The 21,698-nt window shown below is 42.2% G+C and overlaps 1 protein-coding gene across 1 annotated transcript in view; it reads left to right on the plus strand.

Annotated features, from left to right (window-relative positions):
- LOC102176958 (histone-arginine methyltransferase CARM1-like) overlaps positions 1-21,698 on the plus strand; it is a 262,751-nt gene that overhangs the window by 118,498 nt on the left and 122,555 nt on the right. Inside the window, 1 exon segment of the mRNA XM_018052765.1 lies at positions 17,788-17,900. Within this exon segment, the coding sequence (XP_017908254.1) occupies positions 17,788-17,900 (113 nt within the window).

Genomic DNA, 21,698 nt, shown 5'->3' on the forward strand with positions numbered 1-21,698 from the left:
TTTTAGCCTTGGGTGAAGCGTAGTTTGAGTGATATCACAATGGTTCTCTTACCCTCTCCAGCATGTCCAAATTCACATTTTTGTTTTGTTCCAGTGGTATGCTAGCACTATTGGAAACCTGGATTTCCACAAAAGATCTCTTGTCCATGGTTGATTGTCTAAGACAGTCTTTTCCAGAGCCTCCCAGACCCTGTCTTGGAGGGGCTGGAGCCAGTCCATAGGCCACTCAGAGTCCACAGCTGGAACTGAGATCTGTGTACCTATTACCCAACACATGGGTGGACTCCTTCTGGATTTCTTAGTGTATTGTGTTGGACCCCATAACTCCCACAAAGGCACTTTTGTCCATGGATGGACACCAAGTTGTTCTTGTTTTGGGTGTTGTGGTGGGGGGAGACAGGAACAAAGACCATCTTATTCAGCTATGCTGCTGACATCACTCTACACTTGATATTCATACTTGTTTATTGATAGTTACCTGGTTTATGAGGACAGTGAGAGATTAGCTAGAGTGTTTTAAATAAATTTTTGGCAAAATTTTGCCAACCTAGAATTAAAAATAGCTAGTGTTGAAAGCAGCATCTCCAAATAAGGAAATTCTGCAGTTGCACACAGAAAATTGTTTGCCATTGTTATTTTGTAACACTTGGAATCAAAAGCATTTCCCTGTTTAGCCAATCTCTCTAGCTGCAGCTGAAATCATTTCCCTGTTACTTATGTTACATTGATATGTTATATCTTAATTTTTGTTTTTTTTTCCCCCCAGCCATTCTCACTTAGTACATAGATAGCTTCTTCCAATGTAGAACACACTCCTCAAGGATTTTCTATATTTTAGAATTTCTGGAATGCAGATAGTGTATTGGAATGAACACTAGCCTTGCTAATTTTAATCAGAATAAACTATGTCCTTCCCTTTCCCTCCTGTGTACAGTGGCAATCAGAATACCTCCTGGCAGTGGTTCTTGAATGAAGTGACATCATAAATGTGCAAACATTATCAAATGGAGCAGTTCATAACTGTGCTCTTGCTTTATAACCGTGGCTGAGAATGGTAGCAGGAAGTATCTCTCTTGTCTACTCCTGGTTGCTCTTTTGTGTTTCTCTCCCCTTGTGCTCTTTCCCCCAACCCCCTCCTCTTCACTTTGGTTCCTGGGCAGCTGCTCCTGTGAAGACAGTGCAGATCCCATCTGCTTTTAGCATATGGGACCAACGCTGTTGCTTCCACAGTCCTTGCATTTTCTGTTCAGAGCAGGGGTGGGTTATTGTGTGGAAAGTGAGGCAGAAAATTGCAGAATGATTTAACAACCAGTCTTTGTTACATCTTCATATAGTAATGATGACAACAATAGATCTTTCTATCCATCATCCATCCATTTCTCATTTTTTCCTACTGATAAGTTGTTTCCTTACACATTTATATTAAAAAATACAAGTAGATACAATTTAAAATCAGGGAAAATATAGAAGGACTGAGGCCAAGAGGAAATTGAAACACAAACCTGCATATTACAGGACCCATAAATATTACTGTCAACCCATGATTTTGGCTCTGAGCATCCTGGCACCCTAGCAAAGGAGGCAATGCTGTTGACCTATAAGATTCCTGGTGTCCATGAGGGGTTGATCAATGGTAGGTGGGCAGAATGTCAGGCAAAGTTTCCCTTGGCATTTTGCTCTGAAGAAAGCTTTTCAAATGGGCTTCCAATAAGATTTGGAGCATTCTTCAGAATAGAGTATTAAGGGCTCTAAACTAAATGCTCATTTTACCCTCATTTTGCAGTTAAAGGATGCAGTTCAAGTTTCAGGAAAACCCCACATATAAAACAAACTGCTGGTTGTAGTTATGAAAGTACTGAATGATAACCAATACCCCTGGATTTAATTTTCCTGACTTCAGAAGATTAAAATGGTCAGTGTCATCCACCATTCCATATGAGGAAAGTATAGACAGACATCACCCAGGAAGCATTCATTCAACTATTAATAAATCCACTGGTGATTTGTCAGCAAAGTGGATGGTGGGCTCAGTTTGTTAGGGGATGAAGACAAATGCAGTGCATGCTCTGGGCATCCTTCCCGAGTGGAGTTGCTCTTCACTGTGGTTGGCACTCTCCTGAGTCTCCTAGGTTATCTCTAATTGCAGGGGAAGGTTGGGGGAAGTGGATGGTGTAATGAAGGTCATTTTCACTGCTGAAATCACCCTGTGGGTCAGTCAGTAGTACCCTTTCATATGGAAATTGTTTGGGAAAGATAGTGATCATTTCACCAGAGCTTATCTAAGAGCTCTAGAGTTAGAGTTTGAACCTGCCCTGATGAGTGTCTGTACAAAATAGCCAAATAAAATCACTGTCAAGAAACTCAACAGCTTCTTCTGTAAGCTTAAAATGCAACCAACAATTGATTGAAAAGACAGCATGATAAAATGTGTTTCATTTTCCTTAGGTTTTATGGTTTCACAGTGTTTAAAAATTGAAGGGAAATAGTTGATATTTTAAGTTGCAGACTTGCTCTCCACCAAGGTTTGTAGTCGACCCCTGGGAATATGGAATCACAGACTCAGCCTACAGGGCCCAGGCAGGTCATGGCAATTCACAAAGGGAGCTGGTTGCAAATAAGAATGAATGAATGGTGGCAACTGTGGCCACCTGGAGATACATTCAAACGGTGGTGGCAACTAGTTCCTTCATGTGATTGTTGTCATATGAAAGTCAGAACCAAGGATTTCATGCTGTGCCATTTTAGTCAGAAATTCATATTTTCTGTGAGATTTTTCTGATTATTAAGACATATGGTGACCAAGTTTAAAAGTGCCTACAGGCTAGATTTAGCCTCTGCTCCATGGTTTTGCGCCCAGTGGACCAGCTGGCTAAATGTGAAAGAGGAAATAAGAGGGAAAGAAAGAGACTGGACTAAGAAAACAACTGCAAGTCCATGCTTTTAGTCGATTATAGGTTCGTGTCTTTGAGAGAACTATAGTAGATGCATTTTGCTTTCTAAAAAATGAAGACAAGATTAATTCCCTATAAGTGTGCTGTGTCAGTTCAGTTCAGTCGCTCAGTCGTGTCTGACTCTTTGCGACCCCATGAACTGCAGCACGCCAGGCCTCCCTGTCTATCCCCAACTTCTGGAGTTTACTGAAACTCATGTCCATCAAATCGGTAATGCCATCCAACCGTCTCATCCTCTGTCATCCCCTTTTCTTCCCGCCTTCAATCGTTCCCAGCATCAGGGTCTTTTCAGATGAGTCAGCTCTTCGCATCAGGTGGCCATAGGATTGGAGTTTCACCTTCAGCATCAGTCCTTCCAGTGAATATTCAGGACTGATTTCCTTTAGGATGGACTGGTTGGATCTCCTAGCTGTCCAAGGGATTCTCAAGAGTCTTCTGCAATACCATAATTCAAAAGCATCAATTCTTCAACACGCAGATTTCTTTGTAGTCCAACTCTTGCATCCATATATGACTACTGGAAAAACCATAGCTTTGACTAGATGGACCTTTGTTGACAAAGTAATGTCTCTGCTTTTTAATATGCTGTCTAGGTTGGTCATAACTTTTCTTCCAAGGAGCAAGCGTCTTTTAATTTCATGGATGCAGTCACCATCTGCAGTGATTTTGGAGCCTCCAAAAATAAAGTCTGACACTGTTTCCACTGTTTCCCTATCTGCTTGCCATGAAGTGATGGAACCAGATGCCATGATCTTAGTTTTCTGAATGTTGAGTTTTAAGCCAGCTTTTTCACTCTCCTCTTTCACTCTCATCAAGAGACTGTTTAGTTCATCTTTGCTTTCTACCATAAGGGTGGTGTCATCAGCATATCTGAGGTTATTGATATTTCTCCTGGAAATCTTGATTCCAGCTTGTGCTTCATCTAGTCCAGCATTTCTCATGATGTACACTGCACATAAGTTAAATAAGCAGGGTGACAATATACAGCCTTGACGTACTCCTTTCCCAATCTGGAACCAGTCTGTTGTTCCATGTCCAGTTCTAACTGTTGCCTCCTGGCCTGCATACAGATTTCTCAAGAGGCAGATCAAGTGGTCTGGTATTCCCTTCTCTTGAAGAATTTTCCACAGATTGTTGTGATCCACACAGTCAAAGGATTTGGCATAGTCAATAAAGCAGAAGTAGATGTTTTTCTGGAACTCTCTTGCTTTTTCTATGATCCAGTGGATGTTGGCAATTTGATCTCTGGTTCCTCTGTCTTTTCTAAATCCAGCTTGAATATCTGAAGGTTCACGGTTCATGTACTGTTGAAGCCTGGTTTGGAGAATTTTGAGCATTACTTTGTTAGTGTGTGAGGTGAGTGCAATTGTGTGGTAGTTTGAGCATTCTTTGGCATTGCCCTTCTTTGGGATTGGAATGAAAACAGTTTTTCCAGTCCTGTGGCCACTGCTGAGTTTTCCAAATTTGCTGGCTTATTGAGTACATCACTTTCACAGCATCATCTTTTAGGATTTGAAATAGCTCCACTGGAATTCCATCACCTCCACTAGCTTTGTTTGTAGTGATGCTTCCTAAGGCCCACTTAACTTCACATTCCAGGATGTCTGGCTCTAGGTGAGTGATCAAGCCATTGTGATTATCTGGGTCATGAAAATCTTTTTTCTATAGTTCTTCTGTGTATTCTTGCCACCTCTTCTTAATATCTTTTGCTTCTGTTAGGTCCATACCATTTCTGTCCTCTATTGTGTCCATCTTTGCATGAAAGTATGGTGTATAATGTTATTGTTACAGCCATATTTGAGTCAGAAGAGAGCCAGATCATAAAAATTGTATTGCAAAACCACAGATGCTACTTGTCATCTGAAACTGGTTTTTTTTTTTTTCCTTTAATGTAACTTGAAATCTCAAGTCTGCCAGATGCAAAGTCTTGTCTTTGCTTTGCAACAGGTACCGAATTTCTCAGCTGAATTTGTGGATATTTTTGTCTCATTCGTGTAGAGATAGATAATATATAAAGAGAAAGCGTAGCGAGATGTTTGTATCTGTTATGCTAAGTTTTCACTTGGCAAATTGAGGTGCCCCGAACATTATGTAATGAAGGTGCAGGCTGCTATTTCAAATTTTTAAGTTTTATGCTGCGTTACGTTAATGCTTAACGCAAAGTTAACTGTTTTGGGGGAGTGTAGGGAGTATGGCATAAGCAGCTGAAAATGTGCGTTTAAGTTGTTAAACATCATTTTAAAGTCTGTGTAAATCTAACCAAATTGGAAATGTGCCTCCTTGCCACCTGTTTGGTGCTCACCTGTGCTGCTCTGCTTGCTGGGAATCACACAGAGACCTTAGGAAGCCTTGAAAACCAATGGAATCATGGCTTGTGCTGCCGCATAAATAAATTAGTCCCTCCGTTAATATATGCTAAATGCTCTAGAAGGTGTATTCTGGCCTCACTTAGTGAACTCAGGTACCCTTTGTGTATCTGCAAGTCTGATGACCTTCAAATGACTAGACAGCTTTGTGGAATTCAGTCTTGATCCTAAATAATGCACATAGGGGAGGGCCTTCACTGTAATAGGCAATGGCACCCCACTCCAGTACTCTTGCCTGGAAAATCCCATGGATGGAGGAGCCTGGTAGGCTGCAGTCCATGGGGTCGCTAAGAGTCAGGCACGACTGAGCAACTTCACTTTCACTTTTCACTTTCATGCATTGGAGAAGGAAATGGCAACCCACTCCAGTGTTCTTGCCTGGAGAATCTCAGGAACGGGGAGCCTATGGGCTGCCATCTATGGGGTCGCACAGAGTCGGACACGACTGAAGCGACTTAGCAGTAGCAGCAGTAGCAGTCATAGGTTAAAATATAATGGTAGAAGTGAGCCCAACTATAAATCAGCTGATTCGCCTCTGGGGTCAAGCAAAGTATGGTGTAGATTAACAACAACAACAAAGAAAACCCTTGAAATGAGCACAGCATAAAAATATATAAAATTGTTTGCGAAACCAAACCAAACCCAAACCAAAAAAACTCTCCATAATCCTGAGTCAACTGGCAATGACTCAGAAAAAAAAAAAAAAACAAATAAAAAACATTATCATAACATGGGGAAATTTCTGTTTTCGTGAAGGCTATCTATACAGAGTAGCTCAGGACAAAAAAGGGAAGTTACTGTAAGGAGATATTTCATGGCATTTAAGTCAGAGGAACGCAATGTACTGGAACTACGTGAGGAAACAGGTATTTTCTGCATGGTTCCCCCATCTGCATCTTTCTGTATCATCATCTCTCTCAGCTTCCTGTCCGTCTTGCACTTGACCCTGCCTGGCTCCCTCCTCTAAGATTGCATCATCTTGTAGCTAAGGTGACTCAGTAATTTATCATTCCAACCAGGACTCTTTGAGTATGAGAGGAAATATAACCAGTAATCCCTCCAGGAGGGCAGACATAAACTGAAATGTCCCAGGTAAGCCAGGATGTAGGATCACCCCCCGCCCCCAGCCATTTGGAGCCCCGGAACCCATCATGTTTATTAGTATCTGGGTCTATTGGTCCAGACTGAAAGATCTTTTAATCAGCATTTCATTTCTAACTAATCTACTGGATAAGGTATGGGATCCAGTAGTGCAAACAGAATATCAGGAGCTCTGAGCAGGGCCAATTACTCTTTAAGAGTATGGCCAGTTCTCTTTAAGAACAGGAGAAGCTGGTAACTGGCACAGTGTCAGCGATTCATCATGTTCTAGGTCCAGAAATGTTAGATCAATTGCTTTGTAGTAGCCTTTCACAACAGCACCCTGCTCTGGGAGCAAAAGCTGGGTTTAAGCTAGCCCCGGCTCAAAGATTTCTGAAGCCAGGAGACTTAATGTCTAGCTTTCATGGCTCTGAAGTACGTGTATTTTCTCACTCCTATTTTGTCAGTTTCAACTTAGTCTATAATGCTTCTGCCTCTCTTTCAGCAGTGATCAACTGTGTTTAATCTACTCTATTTTCCTCTGATAAAAGAAGCCCAGCTTTCTTTGTGTTTAGATAGGGCTGACTCGAGTCTGGTCAGTTGGCATTGATTCCTGACCATAGCAATTGATCCAGAGATGGGTCTTTAATTTAGCTTGGTTCAGTGAGACTCAGCCTGGAGCTTTTGTTGGAACATTTTGGAAGGACGGGGCTTGCTGAGCTGGGGGCAGTGTTGTTCTGGAGAGGATGACCATCATCTTGTCCTGTGGGAGGGGAAGCCCGCCTGAACAGGAAACTAAAACAGAGAAACACTGAGTGAGCATGAGAGCCAGAGCGAGAGTGGGAGGGTCTTAAAATCATTCAAATTCCTGGATACAATCATTCTTCAAAACTGAATTTTAATCCTGAATATTTCAGTTTCATGAGCCATAAAATTCCTATTTCCGTTCAACTTGGTTGAGTTTCCACCTCTTGCCAACAAGAGTTTTCACTGACATCCTTTCTTTAGAATCTTGTTTGTGCTTTGGTTCACTCACCTATCCCTCTGTCCAAGGCTGACCCCTCATTCTGCTTATTGGAAACCACACAGTTCTTCGATCTTGGTTTTTCCTTGCTGATGGGTTGAGTGTCAGGACAAGTGTGCTAAGATCCCACAGGAATCAGGGAACTGGTTCAACATTCAAACAAATTAGCAGACTGCCTTTTCGTAAATGGTGAAGCTCACTATTTTACTAGTGTTTAGGTCACTGCTGGTCATCTCAGAAAATATTTAATTGGTTTTTAAGATGTGCATGTAGATTGCCTGTGAAACTTGATGGGATTTGTGATCCAGTTGTTTTTGCGTAAGATTCTAAATGTTTAGAGATAACGACAAATATACCAAGTACTCCCAAATAGCCCTTCCCAGTGCTTTATACTGATGTTTTATTTGTACAAAATAATTTTAGTTGAGTGTTATATGGATTATGAATTATACGTTTAGTTGCTAATTATAAAGCTTTGAGGGGAAAACAAAACCAAATAATACATTTGATTTCTTAGAACTTATAAGTATCTTCAAGAGAAGTTGATTGGCAATTGCTTGCAAGAAATGCTAACGTATTTTTTTAAGAGGCAACTTAAACAATTATTTATTTATTTATTTTTGGCCACACTCCATGGCACGTGGGACCTTAGTTCCCCAACTGGGGATCGAACTCACACCCCTTGCATTGGAAGGAGGAGTCTTAACCGCTAGAACACCTGAGAAGTCCTAACAAATTTATTTTAAAGAGGAGACAAAAGCACTGGCTTGAAATTTTGGAAAGTTCTCCATTTTTCTAATTTTCCCATGTGTGCAATAGAAACCTACTGTGTCTTATCATAATGCTATCTATGGTGGGCACTCCAAGAATCTACTTTATGTCTAATCACTTCCCAAAGGCTCTATCCTCTAACTACCCTCACTGGAGACTAGGTTTCAATGTATGATTTTAGGGGGACAAACATTGTCTTTGGCAGTGCTCATTTTGGAGATTCCAAAATAAGAGGTAGTAATAACCCATCGTGTCTTCTTCAGTTCTCCAAACTAGAGGGAGAAACTTTTGGTAGAAGTAAAGGAATCTTTAAATCAGCAGGTAGCTTTGCCTTTGGAAAATATTTTGGCAAGGAGTACAATATTTTTCCTTTTTGGATGAAGGAGACTTTTGATCTGCAGGCACCGTCTGTTTGAATGACATTAATTCTATAGATCCAGGATGACTCCCAGAGGAGAGTAAAGAAAGGCCAGCTGTTGAGAACGCCCTTTGAAGAACATACTTATCCTCACTGTTTTTGAAGAGGATGGTCTGGTGGAACTGGCATTGCAACCATTCTGGCTGTAAACCATCATGTTTTATCATTTCTCAGCGCAATGCATGGGTGTTATTTTCTCTATCACATAAATACTAACCAAGGACATGACAGACAGTTTCATGCCTCAGTCATGATTCTAATTATTCTACTTTCGCAGGCTCGACTTAGGTTCTTTCTTGACAAACCATTACTTTCAGCTTTAGCATGTAGTGTACTCATGAATCAGTAAAGACGACTCAGACACAGCAGTTTCCTTTTTGTTCTGTTATTGCTAAAAAAAAAAAAAACAACAAAAAAAAACAAAAAAAAAACACCCAGATTGAAGGGACCCATTTTTGTTTTCTTGCCTCCCTTAAAAAGCTGCTGTTTACAAGTGATGCTGCCTGTGGTACTTGCCACACAGAGTTTGTTTACCAAGATGCTAGCATCTTTCTGTGCCAGGAGTGGGTAATACCTGTCTGACTGCCTCGGCTGTTCTGGACACATGTCCCAAAATTATACCGGAAAATCCCAAACTAACAATATGATAACCATGGTATACTTTTTTTTTTTAAAAGAAAAGTCCAACTTCAGACTTTCTTGCAGAGCTGCCTGTGGCCTATCTTGAATAATTTGCAAATAGCCCATCTTAATTCTCTATGGTCCATCAGCTCAAATATGCAAAATTAAGGTCTTCTTACCAGGAAGGAAGTAAAAGATACCTATTTTCAAAAAAGGGAACAAAACTTACCATCTGCTTCCACTGAGTTCTGCTTCTCCTGGTTTCATAGTCCTTAGAATCAAGGATTTATTTTCTCCTATTTATCCCCTCATCAGAGGTGTGTGAAATTAATTATTTGGATCTGGTTGTTCTAGCTTCAGTTGAGTTCAGTTCAGTTGCTTAGTCATGTCCAACTCTTTGCGACCCCATGAATTGCAGCACGCAAGGCCTCCCTGTCCATCACCAACTCCCGGAGTTCACCCAGACTCACAACATTGAGTCAGTGATGCCATCCAGCCATCTCATCCTCTGTCATCCCCTTCTCCTCCTGCCCCCAATCCCTCCCAGCATCAGAGTCTTTTCCAATGAGTCAACTCATCGCATGAGGTGGCCAAAGTACTGGAGTTTCAGCTTTAGCATCATTCCCTCCAAAGAAATCCCAGGGCTGATCTTCTTCAGAATGGACTGGTTGGATCTCCTTGCAGTCCAAGGGACTCTCAAGAGTCTCCTCCAACACCACAGTTCAAAAGCATCAATTCTTCAGGGCTCAGCTTTCTTCACAGTCCAACTCTCATATCCATACATGACCACTGGAAAAACCATAGCCTTGACTAGATGGACCTTTGTTGGCCAAGTAATATCTCTGCTTTTTAATATGCTGTCTAAGTTGGTCATAACTTTTCTTCCAAGGAGTAAGCATCTTTTAATTTCATGGCTGCAGTCACCATCTGCAGTGGTTAGAGTGAAAATTTAATCCAAAAGTTCTAGGTAGCTATCACTGGCAGAACTAAAGTATCTTTGCTCTATGATGCATTTTAAGTCAAAATCTATTCACCATCTGAACTCCTAAATTACTGTTTTTCTTCTTTTTATAATGAAGAGGAACATATTAATAATATTTTCATAAGAAATTATCCGTACCTTCTTTGGTCTTGCTCCCAAAGTTAAATAAATGCAAACTGAATTCAGGAAATTTCCTGTATAGATATACTCTGTGTGTGCGCGTTTTCAGAGACAGGCATAGCAGTCTCAAGTGTAGGTGGGAAGTGATTCGATCAAAAGAGTGGAGCCCTTATGATTGAGGTTAGTGTCCTTTAGAAGAGATCCCAGAGAGATCCTTTGCCTCCACTGCTGGGTGAGGACACAGATAGAGGTCAGTAGTCAGCAGCTCAGAAGAGAACCCTCACCAGAACCTAACCATGCTGGTATCCAGATCCCAGACTTCCAGCCTCCACAACTGTGAGAAACAAATTTCCCTTGTTTAGAAGTCCCTCTGTCTGTGGTTCTCTATTATAGCAGCCCAGACGGACTAAGACTGTGTGTCTAGTGGCTGAGTCTTTCTTCTAGAGGCTGAGGGAAGGGGAGAAATCAGCAATTAAATTTCTTTTCCTTTTTGTAAAATATGATGGTTCTTTTTTTCTATCTTTATACATCATCTGGAAACACAGTGTCGACAAAAAATTTAGTCACAGCCTTAAAGTGGAGACTTATTTTACTTGGTGAGAATATTAAGGATCCCAAGCCCCAGAGATATCTTCTCAGTAACTTGGAGAAAACTATTCCAAGGACGCAGGACGGGGAGCCAGGCTATATAGCAGTTTGTGAAAAAAAAAGGGGGACAGACAGTCTGAACATCAAAGATTATTGTGAGGTAAGGAAAATCGGTTTAGATCAGTCGCTCAGTCATGTCTGACTCCTTGCGACCCCATGAATCGCAGCACGCCAGGCCTCCCTGTCCATCACCATCTCTCAGAAATCACTCAAACTCACATCCATCGAGTCAGTGATGCCATCCAGCCATCTCATCCTCTGTTGTCCCCTTTTCCTCCTGCCCCCAATCCCTCCCAGCATCAGAGTCTTTTCCAATGAGTCAACTCATCGCATGAGGTGGCCGAAGTACTGGAGTTTCAGCTTTAGCATCATTCCTTTAAAGAAATCCCAGGGTTGATCTCCTTCAGAATGGACTGCTTGGATCTCCTTGCAGTCCAAGGGACTCTCAAGAGTCTTCTCCAACACCACAGTTCAAAAGCATCAATTCTTCGGTGCTCAGCTTTCTTCACAGTCCAACTCTCACATCCATTCATGACCACTGGAAAAACTATAGCCTAGACTAGACAGACCTTTGGTGGCCAAGTAATATCTCTGCTTTTTAATATGCTGTCTAGGTTGGTCATAACTTTTCTTCCAAGGAGTAAGCGTCTTTTAATTTCATGGCTGCAGTCACCATCTGCAGTGATTTTGGAGCCCCAGAATAAAGTCTGACACTGTTTCCACTGTTTCCCCATCTATTTCCCATGAAGTGATGGGACCAGATGCCATGATCTTTGTTTTCTGAATGTTGAGCTTTAAGCCAACTTTTTGACTCTCCTCTTTCACTTTCATCAAGAGGCTCTTTAGTTCCTCTTCGCTTTCTGCCATAAGGGTGGTGTCATCTGCATATCTGAGGTTATTGATATTTCTCCCAGCAATCTTGATTCCAGCTTGTGCTTCTTTCAGCCCAGCGTTTCTCATGATGTACTCTGCATAGAAGTTAAATAAGCAGGGTGACAATATACAGCCTTGATGTACTCCTTTTCCTATTTGGAATCAGTCTGTTGTTCCATGTCCAGTTCTAACTGTTGCATAAGGTACCAAGTAACATTCTGCTGTGTATGGAAAGATGTAAGCCGGACATTTATTTACACACATTTGTTTAACCATTAAATAGCCATAAAAGTAAGGGTAACTTGTGAAAAGAACATTCTCCTGGCAACCGTTGTGACAGAACTCACAATAGTGAATGATGCTGATTCCTGGACTTGCCGAGGATTGGCTTCTAATTTCCTAAAATCCCATAAACGCATCTCAAACTTGTCAAACTAGAGACCCTGATTTTTGGTTTGTCACATATGGTCCCTATGCCAGGATTACAGGGTTGTGATTATAGTGTGTACGTAGTGAGACTGGATTTTTTAAAAATAGCAAACACAGACTTGATACATCTGAATTAGTATTCATTTTAGAAGGCTGTATGTGCATTGCCTGAATGCTGGTCGTAAGACAAAACTTCATTGGAGCTTCTCTTTCACTTTGTCCTTTGGAGACAATTGGTGAGGTATACAAGCAGCCTCTCCTTGTTACTTTATAATCAGAATCTTGCTTTCAAACCCCAAATGGTACTTTGCAACTTGCCATACATCCTCTTCACCAAGAAATTGCAGATGTTCAAGCTGGATTTAGAAAAGGCAGAGGAACCAGAGATCAAATTGCCAACATCCGTTGGATCATAGAAAAAGCAAGAGAATTCCAGAAAAACATCTGCTTCTGCTTCATTGATACACTAAAGGCTTTGACTGTGTGGATCACAACAAACTGTGGAAAATTCTTAAAGAGATGGGAATACCAGACCACCTTACCTGCCTCCTGATAAATCTGTATGCAGGTAAAGAAGCAATGCTTAGACCAGACATGGAACAGCAAACTGGATCAAAATCGGGAAATGTGTACATCAAGGCTGTATATTGTCACCCTGCTTATTTAACTTCTATGCAGAGTACATTATCTGAAATGCCGGACTGGATGAAGCATAAACTGGAATCAAGATTGCCAGGAGTAATATCAATAACCTCAGATATGCAGATGGCACCACTCTATGGCAGAAAGTGAAGAGGAACTAAAAAGCCTCTTGATGAAAGTGAAAGAGGAGAGTGAAAAAGTTGGCTTAAAGCTCAACATTCAGAAAACAAAGATCATGGCATCTGGTCCCATCACTTCATGGGAAATAGATAGGGAAGCAGAGGAAACAGTGATAGACTTTATATTGGGGGGCTACCAAATCACTGCAGATGGTGACTGCAGCCATGAAATTAAAGATGCTTGCTCCTTGGAAGGAAAGTTATGACCAACCTAGACAGCATATTAAAAAGCAGAGACATTACTTTGCCAACAAAGGTTCATCTAGTCAAAGCTATAGTTTTTCCAGTAGTCAGGATGAGATGGTTGATGGCATCACTGACTTGATGGACATGAGTTTGAGCAAGCTCCAGGAGTTGATGATGAACAGGGAAGTCTGGTGTGCTGCAGTCCATGGGGTCACAAAAAATCGGACACAACTGAGCAACTGAACTGAACTGTATGGATGTGAGAGTTGGACCATAAAGAAAGCTGAGCACTGAAGAATTGATGCTTTTGAACTGTGGTGTTGGAGAAGACTCCTGAGAGTCCCTTGGACTGCAAAGAGATCCAACTAGCACCCTAAAGGAAATCAGTCCTGAATATTCATTGGAAGGACTGTTACTGAAGCTGAAGCTCCAATACTTTGGCCACCTGATGTGAAGAGCTGACTCATTTGAAGACCCTGATGCTGGGAAAGATTGAAGGCGGGAGGAGAAGGGGATGACAGAGGATGAGATAATTGGATGACATCACCAACTGGGTGGACATGAGTTTGAGCAAGCTACAGGAACATGATTGAGCAGCTGAACTGACTGACTTCTGACTGTATATTGTTGTTATTCAGTTGCTCAGTCATGTCCAACTCTTTGCGTCTCCATGGACCGTAGCATGCGAGGCTTCCCTGGCTTCCACCATCTGCTAGAGCTTGCTTAAACTTATGTCCATCGAGTCAGTGATGCCAAACAACCATCTCGTCCTATGTCATCCCCTTCTCCTCCTGCCTTCAATCTTTCCTAGTATCAGGATATTTTCTAAGGAGTCAACTATTTGCATCAAGTGGTCAAAGTGTTGTAGCTTCAGCTTCAGCATCAGTCCTTCCAATGAATATTCAGAGTTAATTTCCTTTAGGATGGACTGGTTGGATCTCCTTGCAGTCAAAGGGACTCTCAGGAGTCTTCTCCAACACCACAGTTCAAAAGCATCAGTTCTTTGGTGCTCATCCTTCTTTAGAACTGACTGTGTGAGAGTTGAAATTTCCACCAAAGGATGGGGGCTTGCAACTGTAGAGAATATTTAAAAGACTATTTATTGGACAAATGAATTTACCATAGGCTTTGAAAGAATTTGCCTACAATGCAGGAGACCCAGGTTCTATCCTTGGTTGGGAAGATCCTCTGGAGAAGGGAATGGCAAACCACTCCATTATTCTTGCCTGGAGAATCCCATGGGAAAAAGACTGGAGGGTACAGTTCATGGGGTTGCAAAGAGTCTAAGACGATGGCGTGACTAACACTACTACGCTACTTGAAAGCCCAAACAACTGAGATGGCCAGAACTCAAAGAACTCACAGACGGGTGACGCAACCACTGCTGGCAGTCTCCGAGAGCTCAGAGGGACTTGGAGAAGGCCCAGGAGACGAGAGCTGGGTGAATAGTGTCCAGTGTCATCTTTGTTTTTCAGGGTGTACCAGAATGTTATTGTATTTTGTGTGTGTATGCTAAGTGCTTCAGTCCTGTCTGACTCTTTGGGACCCTATGGAACGTAGCCCACCAGGCTTCTCTGTGGGCCGATTCTGTCAGTGGGAGATGGGAGCGGGTTGCCATGCCTTCCCCCAGGGGATCTTCCTGATCCAGGGACCACATCTGCATCTCTTAGTCTCCTGCATTGGCAGGCAGGTTCTTTTACCACAAGTTCCACCAGAGAAGCTCTGTTATTATATTTTATTTTACTTCATTCTTACTTTTTTCGCTGAGAACATCTAAGTCCTCTGTTAGCAAATTTCAATTGTATAATACATGTTAACAAATATACTTACCATGCTATATTCCAGATCCTCAGGCCTCATCCATTCTATAGTTAAAAGTTTGTACCTCTTTACCAGTGTTTCCCTATTTTCCCACCCCTTGGCTCCTGGTGGCTTTGATGCTGGGAGGGATTGGGTGCAGGAGGAGAAGGGGACGACAGAGGATGAGATGGCTGGATGGCATCACTGACTCGATGGATGTGAGTCTGAGTGAACTCCGGGAGTTGGTGATGGGCAGGGAGGCCTGGCGTGCTGCGACTCATGGGGTCGCAATGAGTCGGACACGACTGAGCGACTGAACTGAACTAGCTCCTGGTAACTACCTTTCTACTCTCTGTTTCTGTAAGTTTGGCTTTTTAAAAAAAGGTTCCTGGGACTTCCCTGGTGGTCCTATGATTATAAATTATCCTTCCAATGCAGGGGGTTCCTGTTCAGTTCCTGGTTAGGGTGTCAAGATTCCATATGCTCCGTGGCCAAAAGCCCAAAACATAAAAGAGAAGCAATATTACAACAAATTCAATAAAGATTTTTAAAATGGCCCACACTAAAAAAAAGTTTCCACATATAAATAATATATTTGTTTTCCTCTAGCTGGTGGTTTAGTCACTAAGTCGCATCCGACTCTTGTGACCCATAGACTGTAGCCTGCCAGGCTTCTCTGTCCATATGATTTTCCAGGCAAGAATACTGGAGTGGGTTGCCATTTCCTTCTCCAGGGGATCTTCTTGACCCAGGGATTGAACTCAGGTCTTCTGCACTACAGGCAGTTTCTTTACAACTGAGCTACCAGGGAAGTTCTTTCCTCTGTCTAGTTTATTTCACTTAGAATAATGCCCTCGAAGTCCATCCATGTTGCTGTTAAGTGGCAAGATTTCCTTCTTGTGGCTGAATGATATTCCATTGAATGAATATATATTTTATATAATGTATATCACATCTTCTTAAAATCTGTTCCTCTGTTGACAGATGAAATAGTTTCACCAAATTCATTCATCATCTCCCCAAATTTATTGAACTCACATTTTGACCTATTATTGGATGGCTGCTGTTATTCTAAAGACTAGAGATAATAAGGCTTGACCCACCTCCCTAAACCATGCCCTAAAAGATTTTGATATAGATAGAGAGATAGACAGTTCAAAAATTGATAAATTCAGTAAAATATGAAGTAAAATGGTAAGCTGAGAGCCTGAGATGAGAACACACGTTCTTCTCCTTGGCTGCACATAAAAACTAAGTGGAAGTTTTTGAAAAAAATAGAGATGCCTTGTCCCCACACCAGAGCATTGAATTTCCAAGTATAAGATGAGGGTTCAGCATGTATATTTAAAAAACAAAACAAACAAACAAACAAAAAGCCCTTCCTAGGTGATTCTGATCTGTAACCAAGTGCTGAGGCCCAGTGTGTTTATAGCAGTTCATTCTGCCTATGAGTGTTATGGAACACAGCAGTGAAGAAATGCTTGTTGAACTGAGTCTTGGATGATGAATAGTAGTTTGAGGTCAAAAGGAACTCTAAGCAGACGAGATGGGGGTTTCAAAATCAGGAAGCCAGGCCAGGCCTAGGTTGACCTGGGAATGTGTAAGTGCTCCAGCATGGCAGGAGTGTAAAGGTATAGTGCAGGTCTTGTATGTGCAGAAAGGGGGTGTGGAGGGCACATACATGGGGCAGACAGAACATGAGGGACTGGAGCTCACAGTGAATCTGGGCTGGGTGAGGGTTAGGGACCTGATGAGGGCTGGAAGGAGAGGCCTGCTCACAGCAACAGAAGAGAGAGCCAAGACCGCAGGCGATGAGCGCCACTGGATGGGACTTTGAGAGACGTTTCTAAGGCAGAAGTCACAGAATTCGACAACTGTGCATACTGTATTGTCTGTTAGTAATATCAGTTCTGGTAGTTTTTGAACTTTCACTTCTATTTTTTTTTCTCAAATAATAAAATCATTCCCTTATATATTTGCATATTCCCAGTTATTCTACCCTTTCTCTGTACGCTTAGGGAATACTAAATGTGAAAAAACAAAACAAAACTGTCACTATAATAGAATGAGGTTGAAAGTGAAAGTGTTAGTCGCTAAGTCACGTCTGACTCTTTGCGATCCCCATGGACTATAGCCCACCAGGCTCCTCTGTGCATGGGATTTCCCAGGCAAGAATACTGAGGTGGGTAACCATTCCCTTCTCCAGGGGATCTTCCCAACCCAGGGATTAAACCCAGGTCTCCTGCACTGCAGGCTGATTGTTAACTATCTGAGCCACCAAGGAAGCCCAAGACTGAGATTATATATATATACACTTATATGCATCTATAGTTTGTATTCACATATACATTAATTTTCTTGCCATCAACAGTTGCCTTCCCCAGTGCATGTACTGAGAATAAGCCTGTGAGCCGTGTTAGCATGGTACCAGGAGAATTTGATGATCTCAAACCCTGCCCGTGGTCCATTCCACTCTCGCACTTGACATTTGTGAATGCAGATATGTCTGACAAGTGTAAATAAGGGTGTCACAGCTCAGAGGAGTACCCATTGCCACCTTGCCTTTCCTTATCACTCATGTGTTCTGGGGTGAACGTGCTGTTTTAATCTTCTAATGTTTTCTCAGTTGGAATTTTTTGAAGGGTAATGCTGTGGTTTCCAAGGTGTAGAAATAGAACTTCTCTCTTCTCCTTGCAGAGTTCAGTGCATTTTCAAATACCTTGCGAAGATACCAGTGTGAGAAAAAGGAACATTCGGTGTTCAGCTTCAGCCAGCGGACAGAAGAGGTGTCTGCTGCACAGTACTTCGAGGTCAGGGAAGTGGCCCCTGGCAGAACTGTGTCATTTCCAAGTGACACACACCTGGGTGGGATGGTGGGTAGAGAATAGAGTGCAGTGGTTTTTAACATGTGGTCCTCTGACCAGCAGGAACGTTCCCTCATCTGGGGAACATATTTCTTCTGATTGTTGTGGTGATGTAATTTGATTAGAGGATGTAAGTGAGGCACTCCGCATGGTGCCCGGCACATAGCGAACTCTCCCAAATGGTGACCATTACAGTCAGAATATTTATTCCTGACTCACGCTCGTGGACTTACATGCACACACCACCCAGCCGGCGTGCTTCCTCAGATCACTACTGTCAGTGCCTTCTGCCGCATCCCCACCCTCTCCTGGGATTTCTATCCAAGACTTCGCTGTCTCTCTAGGCTGATGGGACTCTTCAGGGCCGTCCCTTTTGGCCTTGGCCTCTTTCTCTCTCACTTACCTCTTTAATTCTTTTTTCACTGGACTGAGTCTTGGTTGCAGCACACAGGATCTCCATTGCCTCCTGTGGGACCCATTGTTGCAGCGCGCAGACTCTCTAGCTGCGCATGTGGGCTCAGCAATTGCGGCATCTGGGCTTAGTTGCTCTGTGGCATATGGGATCTAAATTCTCCTACCAGGGATTGAACTATATCCCCTGCATTGCAAGGCAAATTCTTAACCACTGGACCACCAGGGAAGTCCCCTGTATTTTTCATGACCAATCTGATCACATGGACCACAGCCTTGTCTAACTCAATGAAACTATCAGCCATGCCGTGTAGGGCCACCCAAGATGGACAGGTCATGGTGGAGACTTCTGACAATACATGCCCCACTGGAGAAGGGAATGGCAAACCACTTCAGTATTCTTGCCTTCATAACCCCATGAACAGTATGAAAAGGCAAAAAGATAGGATACTGAAAGATAAACTCCCCAGGTTGGTAGGTGCCCAATATGCTACTGGAGATCAATACAGAAATAACTCCAGAAAGAATGAAGAAACAGCCAAAGCAAAAACAGCACCCAGTTGTGGATGTGACTGGTGATGGAAGTAAAGTCTGATGCTGTAAAGAGCAATATTGCATAGGAACCTGGAATGTTAGGTCCATGAATCAAGGCAAACTGAAAGTGGTCAAACAGGAGATGGCAAGAGTGAACATCAATATTTTAGAATTCAGCAAACTAAAAATGAACTGGAATGGGTGAATTTAACTCAGATGACCATTGTGTCTACTACTGTGGGCAAGAATCCCTTAGAAGAAATGGAGTAGCCATCATAGTCAACAGAAGAGTCCAAAATGCAGTACTTGGATGCAGTCTAAAAAATGACAGCATGATCTCTGTTCATTTCCAAGGCAACCTATTCAATATCAAAGTAATCCAAGTCTATGTCCTGACCAGTACTGCTGAAGAAGCTGAAGTTAAACGGTTCTATGAAGACCTATAAGGCCTTCTAGAACTAACACCCAAAAAAGATGACCTTTTCGTTATAGGGGACTGGAATGCAAAAGTAGGAAGTCAAGAAACACCTGGAGTAACAGGCAAATTTTGCCTTGGAATGCGGAATGAAGCAGGGCAAAGGCTAATAATAGAGTTTTGCCAAAAGAATGTACTTGTCATAGCAAACACCCTCTTCCAAAAACACAAAAGACATTAAACGTGGACATCTCCAGATAGTCAATGCTAAAACAGATTGATTATATTCTTTGCAGCCAAAGATGGAGAAGCTTTATATAGTCAGCAAAAACAAGACCAGGAGCTGACTGTGACTCAGATCATGAACACCTTATTGCCAAATTGAGACTTAAATGGAAGAAAGTAGGGAAAACCACTAGACCATTCAGGTATGACCTAAATCAAATCCCTTATGATTATACAGTGGAAGTGAGAAATAGATTTAAGGGACTGGATCTGATAGATAGAGTGCCTGAAGAACTGTGAATGAAGGTTCGTGACATTGTACAGGAGACAGGGATCAAGAACATCCCCATGGAAAAGAAATGCAAAAAAGCAAAATGGCTGTCTGAGGAGGTCTAACAAATAGCTGGGAAAAGAAGAGAAGCAAAAGGCAAAGGAGAAAAGGAAAGATGTGCCCATTTGAATGCATAGTTCCAAAGAATAGCAAGGAGAGATAAGAAAACCTTCTTCAGTGATCAATGCAGAGAAATAGAGGAAAATAGAATGGGAAAGACTAGAGATCTCTTCAGGAAAATTAGAGATACCAAGGGAACATTTCATGCAAAGATGGGCTCAATAAAGGACAGAAATGGTATGGATCTGACAGAAGCAGAAGATACTAAGAAGTGGCAAGAATACACAGAAGAACTATACAGAAAAGATCTTTACAACCCAGGTAGTCACGATGGTGTGGTCACTCAGAGCCTGACATCCTGAAATGCGAAGTCAAGTGGGCCTTAGGAAGCATCACTACAAACAAAGCTAGTGGAGGTGATGGAATTCCAGTTGAGCGATTTCCAATTCTAAAAGATGATGCTGTGAAAGTGCTGCACTCAATATGCCAGCAAATTTGGAAAACTCAGCAGTGGCCACAGGACTGGAAAATGTCAGTTTTCATTCCAGTCCCAAAGAAAGGCAATGCCAAAGAATGTTCAAACCACCACACAATTGCACTCATCTCACAGGCTAGTAAAGTAATGCTCAAAATTGTCCAAGCCAGGCTTCAACAATATGTGAACCATGCACATCCAGGTGTTCAAGCTGGATTTAGAAAAGGAAGAGGAACCACAGATCGAATTGCCAACATCTGCTGGATCGTGGAAAAAGCAAGAGAGTTCCAGAAAAACATCTACTTCTGCTTTATTGACTATGCCAAAGCCTTTGACTGTGTGGATCACAACAAACTATGGAGAATTCTTCAAGAGATGGGGATACCAGACCACCTGACCTGCCTCCTGAGAAACCTGTATGCAGGTCAGGAAGCAACAGTTAGAACTGGACATGGAACAACAGACTGGTTGCAAATTGGGAAAGGGGTACATCGAGGCTGTATATTGTCACCCTGCTTATTTAACTTATATACAGAGTACATCCTGAGAAATGCTGGCTGGTTGAAGCACAAGCTGGAATCAAGATTTCCAGGAGAAATATCAATAACCTCAGATATGCAGATGACACCACCCTTATGGCAGAAAGCAAAGAAAAACTAAAGAGCCTCTTGATGAAAGTGAAAGAGGAGAGTGAAAGGGTTGGCTTAAAGCTCAACATTCAGAAAACTAAGATCATGGCATTTGGTCCCATCACTTCATGGAAGATTGATGGGGAAACAGTGGAAATAGTGACAGACTTTATTTTGGGGGCCTTGAAAATCACTGCAGATGGTGACTGCAGCCTTGAAATTAAAAGACGGTTGCTCCTTGGAAGAAAATTTATGACCTACCTAGACAGCATATTAAAAGGCAGAGATATTACTTTGCCAACAAAGGTCTATCTAGTCAAAGCTATGGGTTTTCCTGTGGTCATGTATGGATGTGAGTGTTGGACTGTAAAGAAAGCTGTGTCCTGAAGAATTGATGCTTTTGAACTGTGGTGTTGGAGAAGACTGTTGAGAGTCCTTTGGACTGCAAGGAGATCCAACCAGTCCATCCTTAAGGACATCAGTCCTGAATATTCATTGGAAGGACTGATGCTGAAGCTGAAACTCCAATCCTGTGGCCACCTGATGCAAAGAACTGACTTATTTAAAAAGACCCTATTCTGGGAAAGATTGAGGGCAGGAGGAGAAGGGGATGACAGAGGATGAAATGGCTGGATGGCGTTACCGACTCGATGGACATGAGTTT

Source organism: Capra hircus, chromosome 8, assembly GCF_001704415.2.
Source record: "Capra hircus breed San Clemente chromosome 8, ASM170441v1, whole genome shotgun sequence".
In the NCBI taxonomy this organism is placed as follows: domain Eukaryota; kingdom Metazoa; phylum Chordata; class Mammalia; order Artiodactyla; family Bovidae; genus Capra; species Capra hircus.